We start from the raw sequence: 24,817 nt of genomic DNA, 5'->3' as shown, positions 1-24,817 counted from the left end.
CTCCGTGAGTTCGAGCCCCGCGTCAGGCTCTGGGCTGATGGCTCAGAGTCTGGAGCCTGTTTCCGATTCTGTGTCTCCCTCTCTCTCTGCCCCTCCCCCGTTCATGCTCTGTCTCTCTGTCCCAAAAATAAATAAACGTTGAAAAAAAAAATTAAAAAAAAAAAAAAAAGATAGTCTGATTTAAGCAGTATTAGGAAATGACCAAACCTTAACGTGGTTGAATTCTAACCTTGCCTGACTCCCAGATTTAGAAGTCCAGAGTTCATTGGGGGGATAATTCAGTGTGCATTTAAGAAACAACTAACATGAGCCAGGCAGTTAAATTTCGCCGAAAAATGTGATGTGTTTGGTTGTGTTCCGAATCTTGACATTAAATCAGTGCATTTTAGAGAAACGTTTTTGAAAAGAACACAAAAATTACCTTTTGCTACTGCAGAGGGGTAAAATAACCATGTTAAGAGATAACACAGAAAAATCTAGGAGTTAAACCAAAGTGTTGATATTACCACTAGGTGGTGAGAGAAGAGTGACTTTTTTCATTCTTGATTTTTTTATTTTTTACTATTTTTTTTAATATAAGCATGGACTACTTTTGTAGCTGGGGAAAGGGGGGGGGGTGTTTGTTTTTGAAGAGCTTTCCATCAGTGGCAAAGGCGCGGTTGAGATTAATACTGTCAAAGGATAACTGCTTGTCACTGGTTATGAGCCCAGTGCTGAGACTTCCCGCAGGGGACAGTGGCGCCCATTGTGCCCGTAACTTCCTCAGGTGACCCAGGCCCCAGGCTGCTTAGTTTCCACACCGGCGCACAAACTCTTCGGGGACGAAGTGGCTGGTACGGCGGACACAGAACCTCTGTGTGGAGAGGTTTAAATTGCCGGCTTTATTTTTATGCCTGGCAACGACTGGAGCGGAGAACCCACATTTGCACAAGCTGCCGGTTTCCTGTTTTCATTAAGAAAGCAGGGAATGCCGAGCAGCTGAGTGTGTGCGGGGGGCGGTGTCACCGGAGCCGGAGGGAGACTTCATTGGCGAGCACCGGGCCTATGGTGTCTGCGCGTGGCCGGGCGAAGTGTGCACGAATGTTGAACCTCTTTTCCTTACGGGGTGAAGACCGATCGAGGGCGCCCGAGGCAGGGCCGGGCGCGCTGGGAGCCAGCTGGTGAGCGGGGCGGCCGGCGGGGGGCAGGCCGGCGGGGAGAGAGGAGAGCGGGCCTGTGGGTGTGCGGGGACAGGGGAGCCGGCCGGCGGGGAGCGGAGCTCGGCGGGCGCCCGGCGGGTGGGCGGCGGGCGGCGAGCCTCAGGCCGGCGGGGAGCGCGGCGCCGCGGGCACCTGGTGGCGGGGCGGCGGGCAGGCGAGCGGGCCCGGCGGGGAGCGGAGCGCGGCGGGCATGCGCGCGCGGAGCTCGGTCTCCGGCCTGGGCACCCGCTCCCCGTGGCCTGCAGGAGCGGTGGCCCGGTTTCAGAATCGCCGGATCCCGTTGGTCAGATCTGCCTGCTCTTTCTGGACACCCGAGCCGGCGGCTTCTCTCTGCTTGTGGAATCGCAGACAGTTCTGGAAACAGGTCGGGCTGCATATTTTGAGCGAGCGTGTTGCCCGTGTGGAGTTAAAAGGGAAAGAAAGAGGGAAGGAAGGAAGCATTCTGCTAGCGTGAGCCCAAGTATTGGGGTGCCGGCTCCTCATCCGCTCACCCCGAGGTTAGAAAAGGATTAAAGCTGAGCACCTGGTTCCAATAGAATTTCCGCGTTTTAGAAATGAAACCCAGTGTCTGAATACGAACAGGGAGAACAGCTTAATATTGTTTTAAATCAGGACACGAAGAATACATAACCTTTCTACTCCACTGCTTGGCAGTCTTTTCGTACTTTTCTTTCCAACTTTTTAGAGGAGAGAGGAGGCAAAAGGTTTACTCAGTGCCTTCACCCTATCAGGTGCAAATGCCCAGCAGTGATTGGACTAGGAAGGACAGGCAGGCAACCCAAATTTTATCAAGTGAACTGGAAATGCTTGTCCGGCGATGTGGTGGGTTTTTACACCCAGGATAGGAGCAGGGGTACACATGGCTTGCATTTTCACTCCTTGGTTTTGGGATCTTTCCACTGCTCAAAAAAAGAAAAGAAAAAAAAAAAAAAAGCAGAGTTTGTTATTATGACTCTAGGAAAACACATTACTTAATCCTGCAATTTAAACAAACAAAAACGGCCTTGCTTTTCTATTTGAAATGCACAGCTCAGGTCAGCAGCAAGGTCTGTGCCTTGAAAAGTTCTTGTGTTTCCTTTTCTAAATGTTTGGTTTAGCCCCAAGTAGCATTTACTGAATGCCACATGATCCAGTGTTTAGAATATAGGTTTGCTTTTATTTTCGTGCTCTTCTGCATCTGTTTGGACGTGTTACAAATACAAAAGGAGGTGTTCTTGGGAGATAGAATGTTTTGTCCAAAAGAAATCCAAGAGAGAAAAGTTCTCCGTTTGGGACAGGGGTGGTGGTGGTGGTGGTGGTTTTTAAATGGGAAGGCACGAAGAGTTGAAGTCTGCCTTCTGTGTTCTTACACACGTGCTGCTAGAGTTAATTACTCATTGCCCCTGGCTTTCTCAGCAAGGAAAGGGTCAAGGCAAATTGTGATCTTGTGGTGGTGGTCAGGCACTGGGGTGCTTTCGGCCACCATTTAGAAAGGCTGCAGTGTCTGCAAAAGACCAGTGGTGGGGAGAACTCACGTCCCGGGCTTCCTAGATCTGCACCGATGTGGTCCTTTATTCAAGCGTTTTCACCTTTGGTGCCTCATAGTTCACTTTATAAAATAGGAGTCTTTAAAAAAAAAATTGTTTTTTAATGTCTTCATTTGTGAGAGAGAGACACACACACACACAGAACCCGAAGCAGCCTCCAGGCTCCAAGCTGTCAGCACAGAGCCCCACGCAGGGCTCAAACTCAGCAGCCGTGAGATCAGGGCCTGAGCCGAAGTCAGACGCTTAACCAACTGGGCCACGCAGGCACCCCGAAAATAGGAGGCTTAAGGACTGTTCTCTATACCTCAGTGGCCTGTAGACAGCAAAAGAAATGATCTCCCTGAAAACACAAGTCTTTTCAATATGTTCTCTCCAAAAATAAAAGTAGTTGGTAAGGACTTCATATACCCTGGGATCCTTAAAACCACAGTCTCATTACATTCTTTACCAACCTTGTGAGGTAAATATACTTGTTGTTTCCATTTTTACTCAGGGAGAAGCTGAAGTTCCCAGGGGTATACTCACTCACCCAACTGTCAGGTTGTAGATCCAGGATCAGAACAGACAGAAGTCCGTCAACTCTGAAATCACACTAGTTTGCCACACTGCCGAAAATACAGATATTGGTTTTTATCACTGAGTGTATCGCATGGCATTATAATACTCCCTTCTCGCTCTCCTAGGAAAAACAGATGATGTTCTGAACGGAGATCCTGACAAGGAACAGAAAGATCCTTACTTTGTGGAGACCCCCTATGGTTATCAGCTGGACTTAGACTTCCTCAAGTACGTGGACGACATACAGAAAGGAAACACCATCAAGAAACTCAACATCCAGAAGAGGCGGAAGCCGTCGGTGCCATGCCCGGAAAGCAGGGCCGTGCCCGGTCAGCAGGCTGTGTGGACTTCCACGGAATCCCTCTCGTCCTCCAACAGTGATGACAACAGGCAGTGTCCTCACTTCCTGGTAGCCAGAAGCCACGTTACGTCGACTCCCATCCCAAGGCCCCCTGCCCCTCTGGAGACCTCACCCCCTTTCCTTACCGTCCCAGAAAGTCGACAGCTGCCACCGCCCTCCCCTCAACTCCCAAAGCACAACCTTCATGTCACCAAGACGCTGATGGAGACCCGGAGGAGACTGGAACAGGAGAGAGTCACCATGCAGGTGGCCCCGGGTGAGTTCCGCAGGCCCAGGCTGGCCAGTTTTGGAGGCATGGGCTCCACGAGCTCGCTCTCCTCCTTCATGGGTTCCGGAAACCACAATCCTGCCGCGCACCAGCTTCAGAATGGATACCAAGGCAACGGCGAGTACAGCGGCTATGCCCCAGCCGTGGCCACCACGTCGTCCATGGGGAGCTCCATCCGCCACAGCCCCCTGAGCTCAGGGATCTCCACGCCAGTGACCAACGTGAGCCCCATGCACCTGCAGCACATCCGCGAGCAGATGGCCATTGCCCTGAAGCGCCTGAAGGAGCTCGAGGAGCAGGTGCGAACCATCCCCGTGCTCCAGGTGAAGATCTCCGTCTTGCAAGAGGAGAAAAGACAGTTGGCCTCGCAGCTGAAACACCAGAGAGCGACAGCCCAGAACGACGCGTGCGGTGTGAGGAAGCGGTCCTACAGTGCGGGGAACGCGTCGCAGCTGGAGCGGCTCTCCAGGGCCCGGCGCAGTAGCGGCGGAGGTGAACTGTACATCGACTACGAGGAGGACGAGATGGAACGCGTGGAACAGAGCGCGCAGAGCATCAGGGAGTTCCGGCAGCTCGCGGCAGACATGCAGGCCCTGGAGCGGAAGATCCAGGACAGCAGCTGCGAGGCCTCCTCGGGGCCCCGGGAGGACGGGGAGTGCCGGTCCGTGGCTGTGGGTGCCGACGAGACCATGGACCGCGTGGTCGTGTACCGCAGGGGCTCCGCGTCCCGGAAGGACGCCGCCGTCGGGACGGCCACCGAGTCGAGGACCTGTGGGGTCGGCGTGACAGAGGCCATGCTTGGCGTGACCACGGAAGCGGACAAGGAAATAGAGCTGCAGCAGCAGACCATAGAGGCCTTGAAGGAGAAGATCTACCGCCTGGAAGTGCAACTGAAAGAAACCACCCATGACCGCGAGATGACTAGACTCAAGCAAGAGCTGCAGGCCGCGGGGTCGAGGAAGAAGGCGGACAAAGCCGTGACGGCCCAGCCGCTGGTTCTCAGCAAGATGGTGGAGGCGGTGGTGGCCACCAGAGACCAGACGGCTGGCCATCACGTGGACCTGGCGGATGCCTGTGTCGGGAGCGCCGTGCAGATGCACAGCCTGGGCGTCTCCTGCCGGCCCCGTTGTGAGAGCAGGCTCGTGGGGCCCGAGCTGCCCATGAATTGGTGGATTGTCAAGGAGAGGGTGGAAACGCACGAGCAGGGTACTGGGAGGTCCGTGGAGACGTGCGACAAGAGCGTGGGTGTGGAAATCAGCGTCTGCGAAACGGGCAGCAACACGGAGGAGTCCGTGCACGATCTGTCGCTCCTCAAGACCAACCTGAATCTCAAAGAAGTGCGATCCATCGGCTGCGGGGATTGTTCCGTTGACGTGACCGTCTGCCCCCCGAAGGAGCTCACGTCCCGGAGCGTGAACACGGAGGCCGCTGGCCTGGTGGAGGCTGCTGTCATGGCGGTGCCTCGTACCGCGAGCCGGCACACCAGCACGGTTTGGGAGCAGGTGGACCGGGGCACCAACACCGAGGTGGTTACCCTTGTGGAATCCTGCACCAGCACTTCCCTCAGCACTTTGGACAAGCAGACCAGCACTCAGACCGTGGAGATGCGGACGGTGGCCGTAGGAGAAGGCCGCGTGAAGGATGTCAATTCCTCCACCAACACACGGTCCATCGGAGTTGGAACCGTGCTCTCTGGCACTTCTGGGTTTGACAGGCCGTCGGCCGTGAAGACCAGAGAGTCAGGCGTGGGGCAGATAAATATTAATGACAATTATCTGGTTGGTCTCAAAATGAGGACCATCGCCTGTGGCCCTCCGCAGTTGACTCTGGGGCTGGCAGCCAGCAGGAGGAGCGTCGGCGTAGGAGATGGGCCTGTTGGCGAGTTCGCGGAGAGCCCCCCGCCCCAGGCTCCTGCTGGAATGGTGACCGGCTTGGATCACTACATTGAGCGGGTCCAGAAGTTGCTGGCTGAGCAGCAGACACTGCTGGCTGAGAACTACAGCGAACTGGCAGAGGCTTTTGGGGAGCCGCACTCGCAGATCGGCTCTCTGAACTCGCAGCTCATTAGCACCCTGTCCTCGATCAACTCAGTCATGAAGTCCGCGAGTACGGAGGAGCTGAGGAACCCTGACTTCCCAAGAATGAGTCTGGGTAAAGTCACAGGTAGGTGGGTTTCTGAGGGAGCCAGGGAGGAGGGAGGGTGGGAATAATAATGTACTTCCAGGAGGTGTGGGTCTTTTTAATTGCTGGAACCATTTTTTTTGGAACCGTGGAGAGAGCTTTAGAATGGCAGTGCGTAGCGGGAACACCCATAAGCCGCAAGAATCAAAACCCAGAAACAGCTCTGCTGATTCTTGTCTGATGGTTTCACTGGCCTCTGGCTGAGGACTGTGGCCGGGAGCAGAAAAGCAAGCTAGCGTCGGCTGGCCTAGTGGCTGTCTTCTGGGACGCACCGGTTTGCTACGACATCTTCTAGTTACTTACTTGCTCACTTTATACAGGACAACCTGAAAAAGTCCCACAGTTTGTAATCATAGTTACCTGTATGTGATCAGTGACACGTACTGGCGTAAAATGTTTCTCATTAAAACTTTTACCAAGGTATGGAGCGCCTAGGTGGCTGTCGGTTAAGTGCCCCACTTTGGCTCAGGTCATGATCTCGTGTTTGTGGGTTTGAGCTGCACATCGGGCTCTGTGCTGACAGCTCAGAGTCTGGAGCCTGCTTGGGATTCTGGGTCTCCCTCTCTCTGTCTCCCCCCACCCCCCACCTCCCCATCACGCACATGCGTGTTCTCTCTCTCAAATAAACAAACATTAAAAAAAAAAAAAAAAGCTTTAAAACTTCTACCAAGGGAGAGCGATTCCATGAATTCACTTGCTAATTCAGCAAGTAATGATTGAATTCCTACTCCATTCCAAGCACAGTTAGAGGCTTCTGTCGTCACAATGCTTACGTTCCTGTTGAGGGCACAGGCAATAAACAGTAGACCTGAAGGATGTCAGGTGATGGTCCATGCTATGAAGAAAAGAACTCCAGTTATAGGGATAGCGAGTGGAGATGGTTGGGGCCGGGGGGGGGGAGGTGGGGGGGTGGGGGGGAGCTCTTGGAAATGGGGTGGTCCAGAAAGGCCGCTCTGATAAGGGCGTCCGCAGCCCGAACTCAGAGAAGAGAGCCTTTCCCGTGGTTCATTTTGATAGGTGCTTACATTTTTGTCTTTCCCCTCCTCTCTTCAGGGGGATTCCTGCTCACCCCAGCTTTTCTTTAAATTGAAACTAATTGAGAAATTACTCCAGAAGGTTTTAGGGCATACGGTATTTCCCAGCAGGCCTCGTTAGAAGGACTTCCCTTTGCCATGTGTCTCTAATTGTGCATCTTATCATCATAGGACAGGGTTCTGTTCCTGGTTTTCCAGCTCTCTCACACCAGCATGATCTGGGGAGACAGAGTCACCCTTCTTTACCGTTTATTTGTAAAATGGGAACAGAAGGGCACCCATCCTGTAAGGCTGCCTCTGTATTCACTGCGGGCACACGGTGAGCCCGGGATAAGCCTTTATTGTCATTGGTGATGGTGCTAATCGTGTGTGTCCCGTGTGGCTTCTTTTGTTGACACGCTGAACTGTATTTGAGGTTTGGAAAGCTACTAAAAACACACTCTTGGGGCCCCTGGGTAGCTCAGTCGATAGAGCGTCCAGCTTCAGCTTAGGTCATGATCATGCAGTTTGTGGGTTCAAGCCCCGCATCGGGCTCTGTGCTGACAGCTTGGAGCCTGGAGCCTGCTTCAGATTCTGTGTGTGTCTGCCCCTGCCCCTTCCCTGTTTATGCTCTTTCTTTCTCTCTCTCTCTCATAAAGAAATAAAACATTAAAAAAGAAATTAAAAAAAGCCCACGCTCTCTGACCAATGCTTCAGGTAAAATGAATGTTAATGCTTCAAACGGATTGTATGGTGTGCATTTAATTTGATATGAAAACATGTATTATAGACTGAATTGTAAGTAAACCATTAACAAAAATTTTTAATTCTTTGTTTCCCTTTACAGTCAAAAGAGTAAGGATTAAAATAGGCTGAAATAGATTGCTTTTATGTGTTCCTAGGTTTTCACTTTCAAACCTGAATTAATGTTAGTTTCTAGTAAACGTTCTATGGAAGAGATAGCTTATCACAGAAGAAAAAAAATGAACATGGCAATGACAGCCGATGTGTGGGGTTTTTGCCTTTTGGAATCAAGCCTAGTAAATGTACCGAGGGGTCATTTTAGAGTAAATAGGATTAAAATGATACGTGGACTGAAGCAGTCTTAAGTAACTAATAACATGTTTGTTTCTACTTCTTTTTAAAAATCATGATGTCAGATGTGAAGTCAAAATAAAACTCTTAAATACCTCCAGACACAGATGGTACACTGCATCATCCATTATAAGAACATCTTCCTGCCAGCTTCCTCCCTCCTCCCCAAACTGGGGTTTCTATTTCACATTCCTGCCAAAAATATTTAGTTGTACCCTTGCAGTCACCCGCCTGACACCGTGAGCATCAGGAACAGGGAGAAGGTTTTGACATCCCTGTTTAGATCTGACCCCGCAAACGAACACCAATTTAATCAGCTAAAATACAGGAGACCTACAGCATTTGAACAAAAGTATGAATATTTTTAATAGCACTTATTTGGTCATAGTGGCAGCTCCCTCCCAGCACACAAGAGCAAATTTAAAGTGCTTCTGGGGCGCCTGGTGGCTCAGTTGGTTGAGCATCCGACTTGGGCTTAGGTTGTGATGTCGTACTTCATGAGTTTGAGCCCCGCTTTAGGCTCTGTGCTGACAGCTCAGGTCCTGGAGCCTGCTTTGGATTCCATGTCTCCCTCTCTGCCCCTCTCCTGCTTATACTCCGTCTCTGTCTGTCTCTCAAAAATAAATTAAATGTTAAAAAACATTTCAAAATAAAGTATTTCTGTAATTCACATCACATTTGTATTCTAAAGTTCTAGTGAAGAAGGAGTCCGGTTAGGGACTCACCCAGAGCATTAAGCTTCTGTTACTCGTTGTTGTTATATGGACTGAAAATTAAAGTAGCTTGTTACAGTAGAGCTTTTCAGCACTTGCAGGCTGTGAAGAGTGAAGACGGGTCAGAATCACTGGGACTTACCGCGAGCTCTGTAGGATACAGAATATTGTGCACGCCCAGTCTAGAATACATTTCATGTAGAGCATAGGCATTTTTTTCCCCCAGTGAAAACAATGTGGAATTTGAGTTTGACATCACCAAAAGAGCATAGAAATGATGCCTTACATGAACCTAGTACTTTAAGAAGTTAAGTTTGGCTCTGAAGCCAGACATTCTGCGTTCAGATTCTTTTCTCGGCCACTAGGACAATTTGTCTTTGTTCCTTCGTGGGGTTGAAATGAAGATTTAATGAGTCAATAGGAGGAAAGCTTTTGGAATAGTCTGCAGCACAGAGTGTAAATGATCAATAAATGCTGGCTGTCATTGCTGTTTTAGTACTTCCAGAAATGGAAATGTAGATACGGAACAAGTGGCCCAAATGCAAATTGTACAAATGGCCTTTTGTTTCTAATCCAAGTTTTTGTCTTCATAATTCTGGCCGTCACCTTCTTCCCTCAATTATTATGCCTCCCCAACGAACAGTTTTACCAAGATAAAGATACCGGTAACAATGGGAAAACACAAAACAAACAGAATAAGTGTTCAATTCTGAGTCATTCAGAGTCTGCGTAAAAGCTAAAGCTAAAGCCTAAATTGAATTTTGGGTATTCGTGCCCAGTCCAGAGACTTCTCCATTTTTCTAGGTCGGAGATTGGAGGGCATCACTTTTTCACAGTGAAAGAACATTCTTTTTTGTAGCCCCATAATGCCTAACACCCCGATTCAGTTTTTTTAAATTGTAACTGAAATATGTGCTCGTAGCAAATTAACAGTTCAGGAAGAGCACAAAATAAAAAGGGAAAGTCTCCTCGTGCTCTCTTGGGGTGACCCCTTGTGTGGTTGGTGTATACAGGTGTGTATGTGTGTGGCTCTGTATTTTAGAGATGTAATTTCTTAACAAAAGTTGAATTGTACATACTCTATTTTTCACATAGAAGGTCACCAACATTCTTCTAGGATTCAAGAGACCTTGTCATAATTTTGATGCAGCCGCCATTTGTTGATGACCCAAGATGTTCTGCAAAGCACTTTTTTTCCTCAATGTGTCTTTTTGAAAATTTTAATTCCAGTGTACTTAACATATAGTGTTCAAGTAATTTCAGTTGTACAATATAGTGATTCAACAATTCAATACATTATTCAGTGCTCTTCATGATAAGTGTATTTTTTTAATGTTTATTTATTATATTTTTGAGAGAGAGAGAGTGAGCAGGGGAGGGGCCAGAGAAAGAGAGAGAGAGAGAGGGAGACAGAGAATCCCAAGCAGAATCCGTGCTGTCTGCACAGAGCCTGGTGCAGGGTTCAATCTCACAAGCCGTGAGATCATGACCTATGCTGAAATCAAGAGCTGATGCTTAACTGACTGAGCTACCCAGGTGCCCCAATAAGTGTATTTTTCATTTGCTTCACATATTTCACCGTCCTCCCACCCACCTCCCCTTTGGGAACCATCTGTTTTCTATATTTAAGAGTCTGGGTTTTTTTGGTCTGTCTCTTATTTTGTTTGTTCATTTGTTTTGTTCCCTAAATTCCACGTGTGAGTGAAATCATATGGTATTTGTGTTTCTCTGACTTACTTCACTTAGCATTATACCCTCTAGCTCCAACCACGTTGCTGCAAATGGCACGATCTCATTCTTTTTATGGCTGAATAATATTACATGCTGTACATAAGCCACACCTCCTTTATCCAGTCATGAGTTGATGGACCCTTGGGCTGTTTGCATAATTTAGCTGCTGTTGATAGTGCTACAGTGAACATCGGGGTGCGTATATCTATAAAGCCCTTTTTGATTGCTGGTAGTGTGAGTTTCATGTACTTCATATTTTGTCTCCGAGCAAATACAAACAAAACTCTAACAGTGGAACTTAACTGCCTGCCGCGATTCACAGAAAACTCAACTCTTATACTCAGAAGAACTGCTTTAAAAAAATTTTTTTAATGTTTATTCATTTTTGAGAGACAGCACATGCACACGAGTTGGGTAGGGGGAGAACTGCTTTTGAAATCATCTTTGTATTTGAACTCTTGGTTATCTTGGGTTAAAAAAAAAAAAGTATGAACTTGAAATCATTCCCATAACTGTGAAAGTAATTTTGTAGAAGAGATCTGAGCCAAAGCAAAATCGGGGAAATAAAGTCACAGAAGTAACTATTGCTAGTTGGTTTTGTCTTAGCTCAACTAATACACCATCTACTTGTCCTAGGTCTTGGGGTTTTTTTTTAAAAGCAGTTTTTTAAAATAAGTGTTACCAGAGCGTCATGTAATCCAGACAAAATGCTCCTGAAACCCTGGGGTGTCTGATGGCATGATGGAGGGAAGGTCCTGCTGACCCAGAAGTCTGAAGAGCTGACCCGGAAGTGGCTGCTCGCGAACTTGGAAGTATCGGTTGAGAGAGGAAGCCAGGAGGCTGCCATACCCTCCGGTGTCATGAGAAGTTTGGATTTGGTTTCTCTCGCTTGATGCCCTTTGAGCAGAATTATTCTCTTAACGTACCTCTTCGCCAGGCTGCCCATCAGATTCAGCTGGGAATCTTTTTTTCTAAAATTCATGGGTTTCCTGCTGCCTCCCACCAGCACCACCCACCCCCTGGTGGTGGCCACCCAGGTCCTGTTTCAGGGAAATGTTAGAATAAACAGCCTTAGAGCAAGGCCTCTTAATCTGGGGGCCATTGCTTCATGAACTGTTTTGTGTTAGGAATTTTTGTGAAGAAACTGCGTAATTTTTCTCAGATCCTCAAAAGAGGTAGCTTACGCTCAGAAAAATTGAAACTGCAGGTCTGGGACATCTGTTACAAACCTGGCGCTTAAGTACTCCAGCCCTAAGGAAAATCGTTTATAAAGGTTTAAAATCTGTCTACCACCTTTGTGAACCCATCAGCTGACACGTGTTTGAAAATCTTACCCTCTTAAACTGATGCTTTATTATTTTAAACGGGTGCTGGTGGAATGGACAGGGAACTCCTGAAACAGATACAAGTTTATTTTAGCCTATATTCTGAATCCTAAAATACACAGTTCATTGCTGGCCCAAGCATGCAGATTGGTAGTTTTTGAGACCTGAAGTGAGTTCTTGGATGTTCAGTCATAAACGATGAAGTGAATTTGTTGATATTGGACAGTTGTCACAGCTGTTCATTCTTCCTCCAAGCTACTAGTAGCTACTAGTAGCTACTAGCTACTACTAGTTCATACTTCCTCCGAGCGGCTAGTTATTGATATCTCAGTAAAGATGCTTACAGCCTGCCCTGTCCCCTTGTCTGTTCAGGTCAGTTGATAGCCATCCATTCATTGCCAGCTCTATGCAAAGTGTGTAAAGTGGTCTATGCCTTAAAGAACTTGCACTCAAGTGATGTAAAGTGGTCTTTGCCTTGAAGAACTCGCAGGCCAGTTGGGAAGCCAAGATATGTATTCCAGAAATATGAATGATCACCTATGGCGCTGTGTGTTAGCCACCAAATAATGTGCAAATAGAAAGATGCTCCAAGGGTTCAGCTGCAGTCAAGTCGTCTGTGGCTGGGGGAGGAGATGAGGTCCTTGGCTGTATCTAGAAGCACACACATGCTTAACCCAAGTTTAGTCACTGCAGCCTGTCAGTGTGGGTTTTCTGGGTCAAGTCTTGGGATGGTGTGTAATTAAATGTGGGTGGGCTTGTGGTGAAGGAGAATCCAATTTTTCCTCCACTCTAGCATTTTAAGTACCCACTTTTAGATACATTCATGACAGCTGTCTGGAATGTTCCCAGGGAGATATTAAAATGGCCCTAGAAATTATTAAGCAGCTCTGATCCTTGAAGCTCTCCAGTTCAAGTTGACTTTGTTGGTAGCCCCATACATTGGTCTTTAGGCAGGGTTCCGAATATTGAGCCTCATTCAGAACGGGATTGCCCTTTTTCCTCTATCAAAGGTACATACCTTCCCCCAAAAGTAGTATATACAAAAACAAACAAAAAAACAAACAAAAACCCAGGTGATCCTTCATGAATAATTTCTACTAATTTCCCCAAACCAGTATGTGGGCTGAAAAGGGTAAATTTGTGTTCAAGCTTCTTTATGGAAAAACTAGACATATTCAGATCCCTTTGAATTCTTTGTTTTACTTGGGGAAAATACCTAGATGATGGCATGGCCTCCATAATGATTCAGACATTTCAGGCCTTCTTCCTGACAAATAAGCTCAAATCAGAATGTTTAGCTGAAATTTTAGCAAAATAACATGTTTACTACCTGGCCACAGTGTTCACAGTTGCATTTTCAGAACGCTCTTGGCATTGTAAATGAAAATGTTGGTTGGCATGCAGAGGAATTGGAATATTTTAACAGCAATTTTTTAAATCAATTCTTTAAAATCAGTTGTCTAACAAATATACACATTGCTATGTGCCAAGAACTAATATAAATTCTAGATGGAGAAATGTCACGGAGGAAACTGGAGAGGGTGATCTTGTTTAAAAAAAAAAACAACACTCCTCCAGCTCTGTTTTTCATTAAAAGATTTCTCTTTTAAAATAGTTTGTTTTCAGCATTTCTAAATGTTACTTTCTAAACATTCTCAAGTCAGGAACATGCAAAAAGTTTTCTCTTTAATAATGTGACTTAGTGTTCATTATAGTTTGCCTTAGCTAGTGGAATTATCCATATATTAAATGCCACATGTACTTTAGAATTAGAACTAATGCTTCCAGGTGTCCTTGTTTTTCAGAACCCTGAGATTTCTGTGACTCACTGTGTTTTAGTTACCACTCTTCTGGTCAAATCATCAAATGAGGTTCATGCATTATTGGCATTGATGGTCATTATGAGTTAAAGACTGAAGCCCAGCTGCCTCCCCGCCCGGTCCCTAACTCTCCAGGGGTGCCTCCTGTAGGAACCATTGCCACCTGGTGGGAGTTTTGAGCATCTAGGCCCCAGTGCTGGAATTCTGCAGGTGTTTTGTGGTTACTCCTGTCGTTTTGCCCATGTTGTTGGGGTAGCATTTACTGGTAGTCATGGACTTCTACAATTAATGGTCCAGAACTATTAAGTAAGCTGCACTAATTCCTAAGAATTCACATGGTCCAACTTGATGGACTAAATTAACCAGAGGAAAGTCTAAACTCTTGTGTTCAGCGGTCAAGTTTGTTTTTATTAAGTTTAAGCTCTATGCCCAAGGTGGGGCTTGAACTCGTGACCCTGAGATGAGTTGTATGCTGTGTGGATTGAGCCAGCCAGGTGCCCCTCAGCATTCAGGTTTTGTACCCATTAATTTAATTCAGTGGTTCTCAGTCCTGGCCGCACATTAGAGTCACTTGAGAGCTTTTAAAAGGTACTAATAAATACTTGGGCCCACCTACAGATAGTTCATTGTGTATTTTTTACTTCTTTATTTTTAAATATGTATTTTTGAGGCAGTGGGAGAGCACACAAGCGGGGGAGAGGCAGAGAGAGAGAGAGGGAGACAGAATCTCAAGCGGGCTCCAGGGTCCGAGCTGTCAGTGCAGAGCCTGACATGGGGCTTGAACCCATGAACCGTGAGATCATGACCTGAGCCGAAGTCAGACGCTTCACCGACTGAGCCACCCAGGCACCCCTCATTATATCTGTATTTTTTAAAGCCCCATCCACAACTTTGGTGATTCTGAAGTGTAGCCAGGGTCGAGGCCGTTGAATTTTGTTCTCTGTACTTTGGTTTTCTTGGCTGCATCTTTCCTGCGTTGTACTTGAACACAGCAGTCATTTGTCAGCCTTGTGCTGGTGCGCCTGTCCTTGTGTGTGCCCTCTAACTACCATGGGTCCTTATCAAGTTCGGACAGTTGTTTATGGGTCATTCAAGAGCAGCCAGAGTTTCAGCCCTCTCCGAAAAGCATTTTCTGGCCATAAAAGTGACACATTCCTTCCGGTTTCAGCAAATGAGAACTAGTTTAGCATTTAATGTTGTTCTTTGCCTTGCTGATTAGTCTGAACAGAACCCCCGTGACTTCCCATCAAATGATATAGGCCCTTGCTGGAGGCTTTCCTTTCCCCAGCATTGTTCTCAGCCCCGAAGGGGACAGCAGCTAAGAGTATAGCATGGAGCCAGGAGCTGGCGTGCTCGTGGACGAGACACGTGTAAAACAGAGGACGGGCATACTTTGGTCTGGACGGTCGAGCGCTGCAGGACATTGAGGGAGAAAAGAGACCTCTGTGAGATAGCACCAGAGGAAAGACGCTCTAGAAATAGAATCCTGGCGAGCCTTGAAAGGTGTATGGTCAGGGTTCAGGTGGTGAAGGTCGCTGAAATTCCAGGCCTGTAGAATAGTCTAGTAAAGAAGGGCACAGAGGTGGGAGTGATTACATCACACGAGCACTGTGAACACCTAGAGGGTAGGAATAGTTGAGCAGTAGAACTCCCACAGGCAAGATGAAGCCGCCCGTTCATTACAAAGGACCCTCACATGCCCACCTGAGGGCTTGGCCCTGCACGGGAGAAGTTCTCCGAAGCCCTTGTCTACACGTCTGAGCTCTGGTGAGAAGGAGCGATGGCCTCTGGTGGGCGGACTGTCCACAAAAGCCGGCATGGGCAGCGTGGATTTTCTCCATTGTTAGGAATGTCCTGTATCTTCGGAGGAAAGTGGTTACGCAGGTGTATGCATGTACCGAAACTCGTCAGACTACACAGTGGTGCATTTTCTTCTATTCAAATTATACCTCACGTTTCAAATATTTTTTGAAAGATGTGATTAAAAAGAAGAAAGAAATCTATGGATCCAAAAACTTAAAAACCAGAGTAGCCAGTGGAAATTTATGACAAAGATTTGAATTCAAATACCTTACGAAAGTTTTTTGAGAGACCATCAGAGAAATTTGAATACTGAGCAAGTATGCAATAATCTTTTTTAAAATTTTTTTTAATGTTTATTTATTTTTGAGAGAGAGAGTGAGAGTGAGGGGAGGGGCAGAGAGAGAGGGAGACAGAATCCGATGCAGGCTCCAGGCCCTGAGCTGTCAGCACAGAGCCCGACACGGGGCTCAAACCCACGAACGGTGAGATCATGACCTGAACCAAAGTCAGACACTTAACTGAGCCAACCAGATGCCCCTGCAATCAGCTTTTGTTTAAAATTTTTTAGATTTGTAAGTTTTAATGCTGTAATTATTTTTAAGAGCCCTTTATTTTAGGAACGTATACTAAAATAGTTATGGATGAGAGTGGTAAGCCCTCTAGTTTTTGCATCCCAGTAATCCTGAGTGTGGGTGGAGGAGTCTAGGTGAGGCCAGGTAGCTCCCACGGTTGTTGAAGCCCTTAATGGGCACGCAAGGATTTGTTCTACTGGCGTCTAATTTTGTATGCGCTTGTGGTTTCAGTAATAATAAAAAACTGTTGGTGTATTTGCATTGTAAAAGTCCTCACTGGTTCTTGAATAGGAGCGTGCTTAGTGAGTGTTTGTCCAGGAAGAGTGTGCTGGCACTCAGGGATTATAACTGCTGAGACGTGGGAGAGGTGACTGCAGTAATTTCGCAGCAGTGATGAGTGGGGTTGGAGAAGGAGGGACAGAGGCAAAGGCCCTGCGTTGTTTACTTCACTTAAAGTAAGTCAGAGGCGCTCTAGACGTTTCCTGTTTGATGTTGGGGGAGCACATTAGGTCAAAAGGGTGCTAAGTATGATTTGGAGGGCTGCATTCAATGTTGCCTGTGTATGCAGGGGAGGAAGGTGGGTTTGTGGAGTCCCCGAGGGAGGCCCATGCCCGCAGTGCTAGCAGAGGGCACTGGTGCTGTTGATTCATGGACAGAATTAGGAAACGTGGGTTCTGGTCCAGCCCCGAAGTCAACGAATGTCCCTGGCTTTCAGAATTCTTAGCTTGGATAAATGACAGTTAAAATTGAGGTGGTAATGCCCCACTGTGACTATTTTGCCTCCCTCCACTTTTTTTTTATTAGGGGGTCATTGTTTTAAACCAGTACTTTTGAAAGTGGGCCACCTGCATCAGCGTCTCTTGGGACAGCACCGTGTGGAGATGTCAGAAATGCCCACCACTGGGCCCCATCCCAGTTAGGCAGAATGATGTCACAGCAGCAGATGCTTGGGAACCTGTACTTTAACAGATATCCCAGATGATTGGTATCAACAGTGGAAGTTTGAAGAGAACAGTTGTAGAATCTATCATGGTTCTTTTTTTCCTAATTGACTTAGAATACAATCAGTATTTAAATGTCTTTTCTTCTAAGGATCTCAGGGATTTGAGAGCTTGAAGAAAGAGAAAGTTGTGATTCAATTCTTACCATAGCACATTGTGGGTAGATTTAAATTTTTTATTTGTATTAGTAAGTTAGGTTTACAATACATAATTTAGGAAATAAACACAATGAAGAAAAAATTATAACCTATAATTCTTTGGCCTTGGAAAATAAGTGTTAAGCAGGTTTATTCTAGATCCTTCCAGACTTCTTCTAATATGTATATGTATAATCATTCACCAAAATAAGTTTATTTTCTCTGAACAATTTAATAACCTATTTTTATTTTATTTTTTTTTTAATTTTTTTTTCAACGTTTATTTATTTTTGGGACAGAGAGAGACAGAGCATGAACGGCGGAGGGGCAGAGAGAGAGGGAGACACAGAATCAGAAACAGGCTCCAGGCTCCGAGCCACCAGCCCAGAGCCTGACGCGGGGCTCGAACTCCCGGACCGCGAGATCGTGACCTGGCTGAAGTCGGACGCTTAACCGACTGCGCCACCCAGGCGCCCCTAATAACTTATTTTTAAAACTCACTAACACACTGGGGCACCTGGGTGGCTCAGTTGGTTAAACGTTCAACTCTTGATTTCAGCTCAGGTCATGATCTCAGTTTGTGGACTCAAGCCCCGCATTGGGCTCAGCACTGACAGAGTAGAACCTGCTTGGGATTCTCTGTCTGGTTCTCTCCTTGCCCCTTCCTCACTTGTGCTCTCTCTCAAGATAAAATAAATAAAGTTAAAAAAAAAAAAAAACTTCGCTAATACATTATGCTTATCTTTCTGTGCTAATAAATGTCCACATCAACATTTTTTAAAATTGTTTTAAGTTTATTTGAGGTGGGGGGGGCAGAGAGAGAAGGGAGAGAGAATCCCAAACAGGCTCTGCACTGTCAGCCCAGGGCCCCATGTGGGGCTCGAACCTACAAACCATGAGATCATGACCTGAGCCGAAACCAAGAGTCAGGTGCTCAACCTACTGAGCCACCCGGGTGCCCCTCTGCACCAACACTTTTAATGGCTGCCTAGAATTCCTTTGTGTCAACATACCAGAGCTTATTTCACTGGTTTCTTATTGGCATACTGCGGTATCTGCCTCTTCACTGTTTTACTCATGCAGACAATAAACATCCTTCTGTATCTTTTTGTACCTCCTTAGGATAAAATTTCTAGAAACAAATTGCTAGGCAAAGCACTTTCTTACTCTTTTCTTAAAGTGATTTTGAACAGGGACGCCTGGGTGGCTCCGTCCCTTGAGCGTCCGACTTTAGCTCAAGTCACGATCTCACGGTTCTTGAGTTGGAGCCCCACATCCGGCTTTGTGCTGACGGCTCGTAGCCTGGAGCCTGCTTTGAGTTTGGTCTTTCTGTCTCTCCAGTCCTCTGCCCACTCATGCTGTGTGTCTCATAAATAAGGAAGGAAGGAAGGAAGGAAGGAAGGAAGGAAGGAAGGAAGGAAGGAAGGAAGGAAGGAAGGAAGGAAAGAGGGGGGAGGGAGGGAGGGAGGAATGGGAAGGAAGGAAGGAAGGAAGGAGGAAGGAAGGAAGGAAGGAAGGAAGGAAGGAAGGAAGGAAGGAAGGAAGGAAGATAGATTTTGAACACAGTTAATAGTCACTCTAAAAATTGGCAAGCACAGGGAAAAGTTAACATCTGCATAGCTTCCAGATGTGTGTATTTATGTGTATTTTAGTAGAATCACATATGTAGAATTTTATCTCCTTTTCTTATTTAATCATATGTTGTAAACATCTTTCCTTATCAGCCACATTGAAAATACTGTGCTATGCCTATATACGTTAATTATGTGCAGTCATTTAACCACATCTTCCGCTTGAGTCCGTGAACAAATATTAGGCACTCCAACTACACAAAAGCAGTGTAGTCAGTGTGAGGAGAGAGAATTGACTTGAATGGTTTCGTGCCCTCAGAATACTCACAGAGACTAGAAGGGAGTCTTAGACGGTCCCAGGAATTATCTGGTGCCTTCTCTGACTACAGATCCCGTAAGAGAGTCCGAGAGGTAAGAGGGCTGTGCGAGTCACGGAGAAAGGAACGCCATTTTTATTCAGAGAGGTCAGGGAAGGCTCAGGAGAGGGGGCGATGGAGGGCTTGACCCTGTGAGGGGTCAAGGAGCGTTCCAGGTAAGAGAGCATAAGGTACAAAGTGCTGTCAGGAGAATGAGAGACGCCCACTCTCAGCATCCCAGTGGCTGGGCTGCAGTCCTCACCTCCACAGGGACCCCGGGCATGGTGGGAAACAAAGGTGGAGAGGAAATAAGATGTGCCAGCTTGTGGGTGGCCTAGAATATGTGGCTAGACAGGGTGGGCCGCGTTTCCTGAGCAGAGGGGAGTGTTTTAGCTTTGCTCAGGTGCGTTGGAGCCGGAATGCCACCGGGACTCCAGGGGCCGGGCTGTTGCTCTGTAGCAGTGTGCGCGAGGCGCGTGGCGGAGCCAGAGGGCAGTCAGGATCCTAGGCTGCTGGTTCTACCCGGGCTGGGCGGTAGCAGCCAGGCCAGGAAGAAGGGAGGGAGGTGGAAGGACAGGCCCGGGCGGACCCGGATGTGGTAATAAAAAGGGAAGGTTGAGGGTGAAGGCGGCCTTGGGGTTTGAGTTTGGGCAGCTTGCACGGTACTGCCATATATGCAGAAAGAAAATGCAGGGAGAAAAGCCCTTGAGAAGACGATGAGTTGCATAAATCTTCAAAAAAAAAAAATTGAACCCACTTCGTTTGGTCCTAACATCACACACTCATGCACCCGTCTCCTTCCTGACAGGCAGTAGTCTGGAGTACCCCTGTAAGTGTGGAGGCCTTCAGTCAGGAGGACCGTTCAACACCCAGACATCCCGGCATGAGCAGGAAGCGGGGACCACGGAAGGGAGACCCCTCGGCGGCCAGGACGCCTTCCCCTCTCAGGAAAGCGCGCTGTCTCCCGTGAACCTGACCGACGACCAGATAGCCGCCGGCCTCTATGGTAATTCGCCTCTCTTGGTCCCTCTCGGCCTCAGGCTTTTGGGACCGGCGTTGCCTGCGTTCCAGTCTGGTGTCGGTGTGCCTTCTAGATTGACCTGGGATAACCACTGACCTAAGAACCAAACGCTAGGAAGGTAGGCCTAGAATATCTTCTACGAAGATTTACCAAAGAAAGAGGTGTGCTATCTCCAAAGAAAACCCATCTAATTTTGTGAATTATGAAATATTTTAAACACCATTTCATTCTTCCCCAGTCTGGCAGGCAGCAACTTTTCCCAGATCATCTCAGCTGAAGGAAAAGAATAGTAACAATCCCTATTTTAGTGCCTAAGTGATTTTTGAGGCCCACATGAGATACAGCGTCACTTTATACAGTGAAACCTGATACAGATGCTAGTTGTCATTGCTTTTTTTATGTCTGGAAGTACTCATGGGTTTTTTTTTCCATTTAACAAACTTGAAATTATTTTCTTTGTATGCATACATTTTTTCCATTGGATTCTGTGCAAGTTACTCATACGTACATGCCAAGATCTAGATTGACATAAATGTGGTGAAAAACCAAACATACGTGAGGAGAGATCTCTCGTTCACTTAACTTGTGTGCATATGAGTTATGTTAATTTCGATCGCCTCGATTCCTGTTTTCACAGTAGGTACCAACAGTGAAAGCACGCTGAAGTCGATCATGAAGAAGAAGGATGGCAACAGAGATTCAAATGGAGCGAAGAAGAATCTGCAGTTCGTTGGCATTAACGGAGGGTAAGGAAGATGGCGGTCCGAGCGTCTCTCCATGGTCTGTCTGTCTACTTTGCCTCCTGCCTCCTCGAGTCCCATTCAGAGGTGGCTAGTCTGGGCTGCTGCCACATTTTGGTGATGGAAGATCCCCTCAGAAAGGTGCAGTTGGGCTTCTGTCCTCTCCTCTTCTCGCTCTCTTTAAGGATATGCCACTCACTCTTGAAAGGACACCTGACGGAGCTGAGCTATTGACATCTTCTCACCTCTGATCTGAAACCGGTAGTCTTCAACAAAAGCAGCAGGCAGCAGGTGTCCCGCGGTGTTGGCCAACTGGTGCTTACCTGTATGAGACTCAGAAACACACAGAAAGAGGCGAGGGAGCATCACTCCACGGGCCGGTGATGGCCGTCCACTCGTTGAGAATGGGCCGTTAGCTCTCCGTGCATACAAACAAAATTGTAGGGCCTTTCACTTGATGAGTAATCCAGCCGTGCGTCACTTCTTGACTCTCTAAATAGAGTGTTTATTAGCTGTTTATTCTTTTGTTTCTCATTGAGCCAGATAAGTAGTGAAGCCAATTTGTCTTCCTACAGTTGAATCAGAGCAGCTAATCTATGAATCCATATATGGCCTCGACAAGAAAGCAGTAGGGCAGTTATTGGAGGTAATATTTACAGCAAAGTGTACCGTAGAGATTTAACTTAATGAGGCCTGTTTTCTGAATCTTTGAAGTCGTATTGGGTGATGTGGCCCAGGAGGTCTCGGAGGACATATGGACCAGAGAAACTATGGGTTACTTACATAATCGGTTCACCGTAACACTGGTACAGTTAATGAAGCAAAACAGGAAGAATGTAAGGGCGAAGAAAAGGCACAGAAAGAAATGAACCACTGCAGACCTTAACTTCTTTCATGAAGTTAAGTTTCCTTTGATTTCTACTAAGCCAGAGGTGCTGTATTTATACATATTTTTCCCTACAAGTGTATAATGATACCGATTGGGAACCCAAGTTATCCCTTTTAAGTCAGAGCCCATTCAAAACCACCAGATTTTTAAATAGAACTTGCTTTGAACTTCTAAATGCAGGGTCTAAAACCACTGGTGAAATGTCCGGAGTCAGTTAGCTTTCCCTGCGTAAAAACTTCTGTCACGGGGTCTTTCCGGGCACGCCTTGCATCTCCTGAACTCCCAATTGCCACCTAGGTATGAAACAACTTCAAGTGATGATTCCAGCTCAGATGAAAGCTCTTCCTCCGAGTCAGATGACGAGTGTGACGTCATTGAGTATCCTCCTGAGGAAGAGGAGGAGGAAGAGGAGGACGAAGACACTCGGGGAATGGCGGAAGGGCACCATGCAGTTAATATGGAAGGTTTCAAGTCCGCCAGGGTGGAAGATGAAATGCAGGTTCCAGAATGTGAACCTGAGAAGGTGGAAATCAGAGAGAGGTGTGGTACACTCCCCTCCCCTCCCTAACCTTTCCCACGTTCAATGTGCTTGGGCAGAAGAGCTGTCCAGTTAGGAGATTTTGCAATTGTAACTATTGGTTTGGTCTTTCTGACCCCCAAAGGAAAGCTAAACTTCATCCTCAAAGGTACAACCATCGTGTCTGCTGCTCATAAATATAGGTGGAGGGGGATAAGTTCTAGGTCTCTCAGAGGAGCGGCAAAGGGAAGGGCTCCTCAGCCTGTCACCTTTGTTTCCTTTAAACCTATTCGCTATCTAATTTTATATGTGGAGCCACTGTCCACAGAACTATTAAGTGCCACTGAGGTTTCCATTGTTTGGACAACCCACCTTATATTTAAAGGCATATCAGAATTTTGTGTGGCCAGCACATTTCTTTCAAGGTTTCAGATTATATCATTAGCCATTTTTCTGGATACTGGTGTCAGTATTGTTATGGTAACATCTCTGTGCATAAGAGGAACAGTGTTTTAGCCTCAGGGACCACATTCACCGTAGAGATGATGTAATCAGTCACATGTCTATATTTTGTTGCTCAGTGAGTGATAAGGAACACCGCAAGAATGGGTTTGGGAATATCCTGAACAGCAGCTAAAATATCAAATAAATACTCTGATTGAAACGTATCTAATGATGTAGCAGATTTTACAGACTGTTAGCAAATAGAGAATCAATGCTTATAAAACAGGAGAGACTAGAACAGATGGAAATTTCAAGATGGTTTTTCCACTGTGTGAAGTATAAATAGAACATTTCACTAAACTTCTATTTAATTGTGCAAATGGAAGTTTAACTACATGAATACGAGGTAAGTGTTTCTAGTTTATATTTCCAAGTATTTTCACGTGGCTCAGGATCTCATCATCTAGATTTTTTTTTTAACAGCTTTATTGAGATATAATTTGTGTACCATGTGTCATGCAATTTTTAAGTTGATATTTTCAGGAGGGTTCCACACTTGCAGAGTTCACAGGTGTGGTTTACTGGTCAGCATAACGGATATGTGGTAACACAGACTGCATCAACCTCTTACGATTGAAAATATTTTTGAGAACTTAGAACAGAAGGAGGGAAAAATCTCCAGGTGTTAGTCCACACTATCATAAAGGCCAAACAGGTGAAGCCGAAAGCTACCCGTATGGCCAGAGCTGAGCTCTGGCTGGACACACTGGCTCTGTGCAGTGGCTTCGATGCTTGGATGCCTGGGGACGCCTGTGTGACCTCCAGGCAAGCACCTTATACCACCACGACCTGCTCCAGGTCAACTTGGGGCCTCTTGTGTTTTAAAGGACTGTAGAGTTGGAAATAAAAATGTCTTTCCTTTTGTGGCCAAACATAAGCTCTCTTTTGTCTTGTCCCCTTTTAGGTATGAATTAAGTGAAAAGATGCTATCTGCATGCAACTTACTGAAAAATAACATAAATGACCCCAAAGCTTTGACCAGCAAGGACATGGTGAGTCTTCCCTACAGACACTGTCCCCAGTCCATACAAAGGACCCGAGTGGACCCCATTGTGAGGGTGTCTCTAGCCTGCCCTGAGCTGTTGTCACTCGTGTGCCTTTCCCCGAACTGTTTCTCACTCGTGTATGCAGAGTGGGCCTCACGCCCATGGAACGGAAGGCGAACTGCAGTCAGGCGTCAGCTTTCTACAGGTTCTGCTTCTGCTCACAGAACCTTGTCATCCAGGGAGAAGAGTCACCAGAATTTTTTTTTTTTTTTTCAAGTTGGCGTGTGTTTTTCAAAGCAACCTCTCTGGGCCGAGGTCAGCATTCCTTTCAATTATGAAACTGCGTATTAAGTTCTGATGCGGAATGCAGACAGCCACTATTTTTAAACTTGGGAGTGACTGTGCTTGTCATTGTCGCACACTTTGAGAGACTTGGAAACACGCGGCAGAGAAGCGGGGGGTCGCTTTGGGCACATGAATGGCCCAGCGCAGGACAGGTGAGCGTTTCCGTGGCGATGGTGCCTCTGATACCACGGCCGAGCTCGTCGCTCCCTCGTGTGTTGGTGACGTTTGGAGGTGCAGCTCCTCTCGCAGTCAGACTGGCCCTCTGATGGACACTTCTCGCAGCACAGTGAGAAAAACGTAAATTCTCAGTTACGTTAGATACAGTTTGCATTTGAATATTTGCATCTTGTTCATGTGAAGTTTTATGCTGCGTCTGTCAGCAGCCAGTGAGAAAGTTGATTTCTAAGTTTCAGAGGATTATAAAGTTATGAAACCAAAATGTTAGAACAAGAAGGGACTTCAGGGGCTGCCTAATCCTGGAAAGGCGCGGTTTTCATCATGTACAACACACACAGTCTGAAGAAGACCTGGTGACAGCCATCACAGGCATGAGAGGTCCCTGGGCGTGCACACCTGTGAGGCCAC

At 46.8% G+C, this 24,817-nt stretch overlaps 1 protein-coding gene across 9 annotated transcripts in view; it reads left to right on the top strand.

Annotated features, from left to right (window-relative positions):
* Nucleotides 1-24,817, top strand: part of KANK1 (KN motif and ankyrin repeat domains 1) — a 211,717-nt gene that overhangs the window by 174,797 nt on the left and 12,103 nt on the right. For 5 of the 9 annotated variants that reach the window (XM_045043460.1, XM_045043461.1, XM_023243316.2 and 2 more), the window contains exons 4-8: nucleotides 3,409-6,075; nucleotides 20,039-20,236; nucleotides 20,889-20,997; nucleotides 22,178-22,420; nucleotides 23,806-23,893. In XM_045043460.1, coding sequence (XP_044899395.1) covers nucleotides 3,409-6,075; nucleotides 20,039-20,236; nucleotides 20,889-20,997; nucleotides 22,178-22,420; nucleotides 23,806-23,893 — 3,305 coding nt within the window. Of the gene's footprint in view, nucleotides 1-1,406; nucleotides 1,564-3,408; nucleotides 6,076-20,038; nucleotides 20,237-20,888; nucleotides 20,998-22,177; nucleotides 22,421-23,805; nucleotides 23,894-24,817 lie in introns of those variants that run through there. The other 4 variants (XM_023243319.2, XM_045043463.1, XM_006939071.4 and 1 more) reach the window with 3 other exon arrangements.

Source organism: Felis catus, chromosome D4, assembly GCF_018350175.1.
Source record: "Felis catus isolate Fca126 chromosome D4, F.catus_Fca126_mat1.0, whole genome shotgun sequence".
Lineage (NCBI taxonomy): Eukaryota > Metazoa > Chordata > Mammalia > Carnivora > Felidae > Felis > Felis catus.
This window is presented reverse-complemented; position numbering and strand designations above follow the sequence as displayed.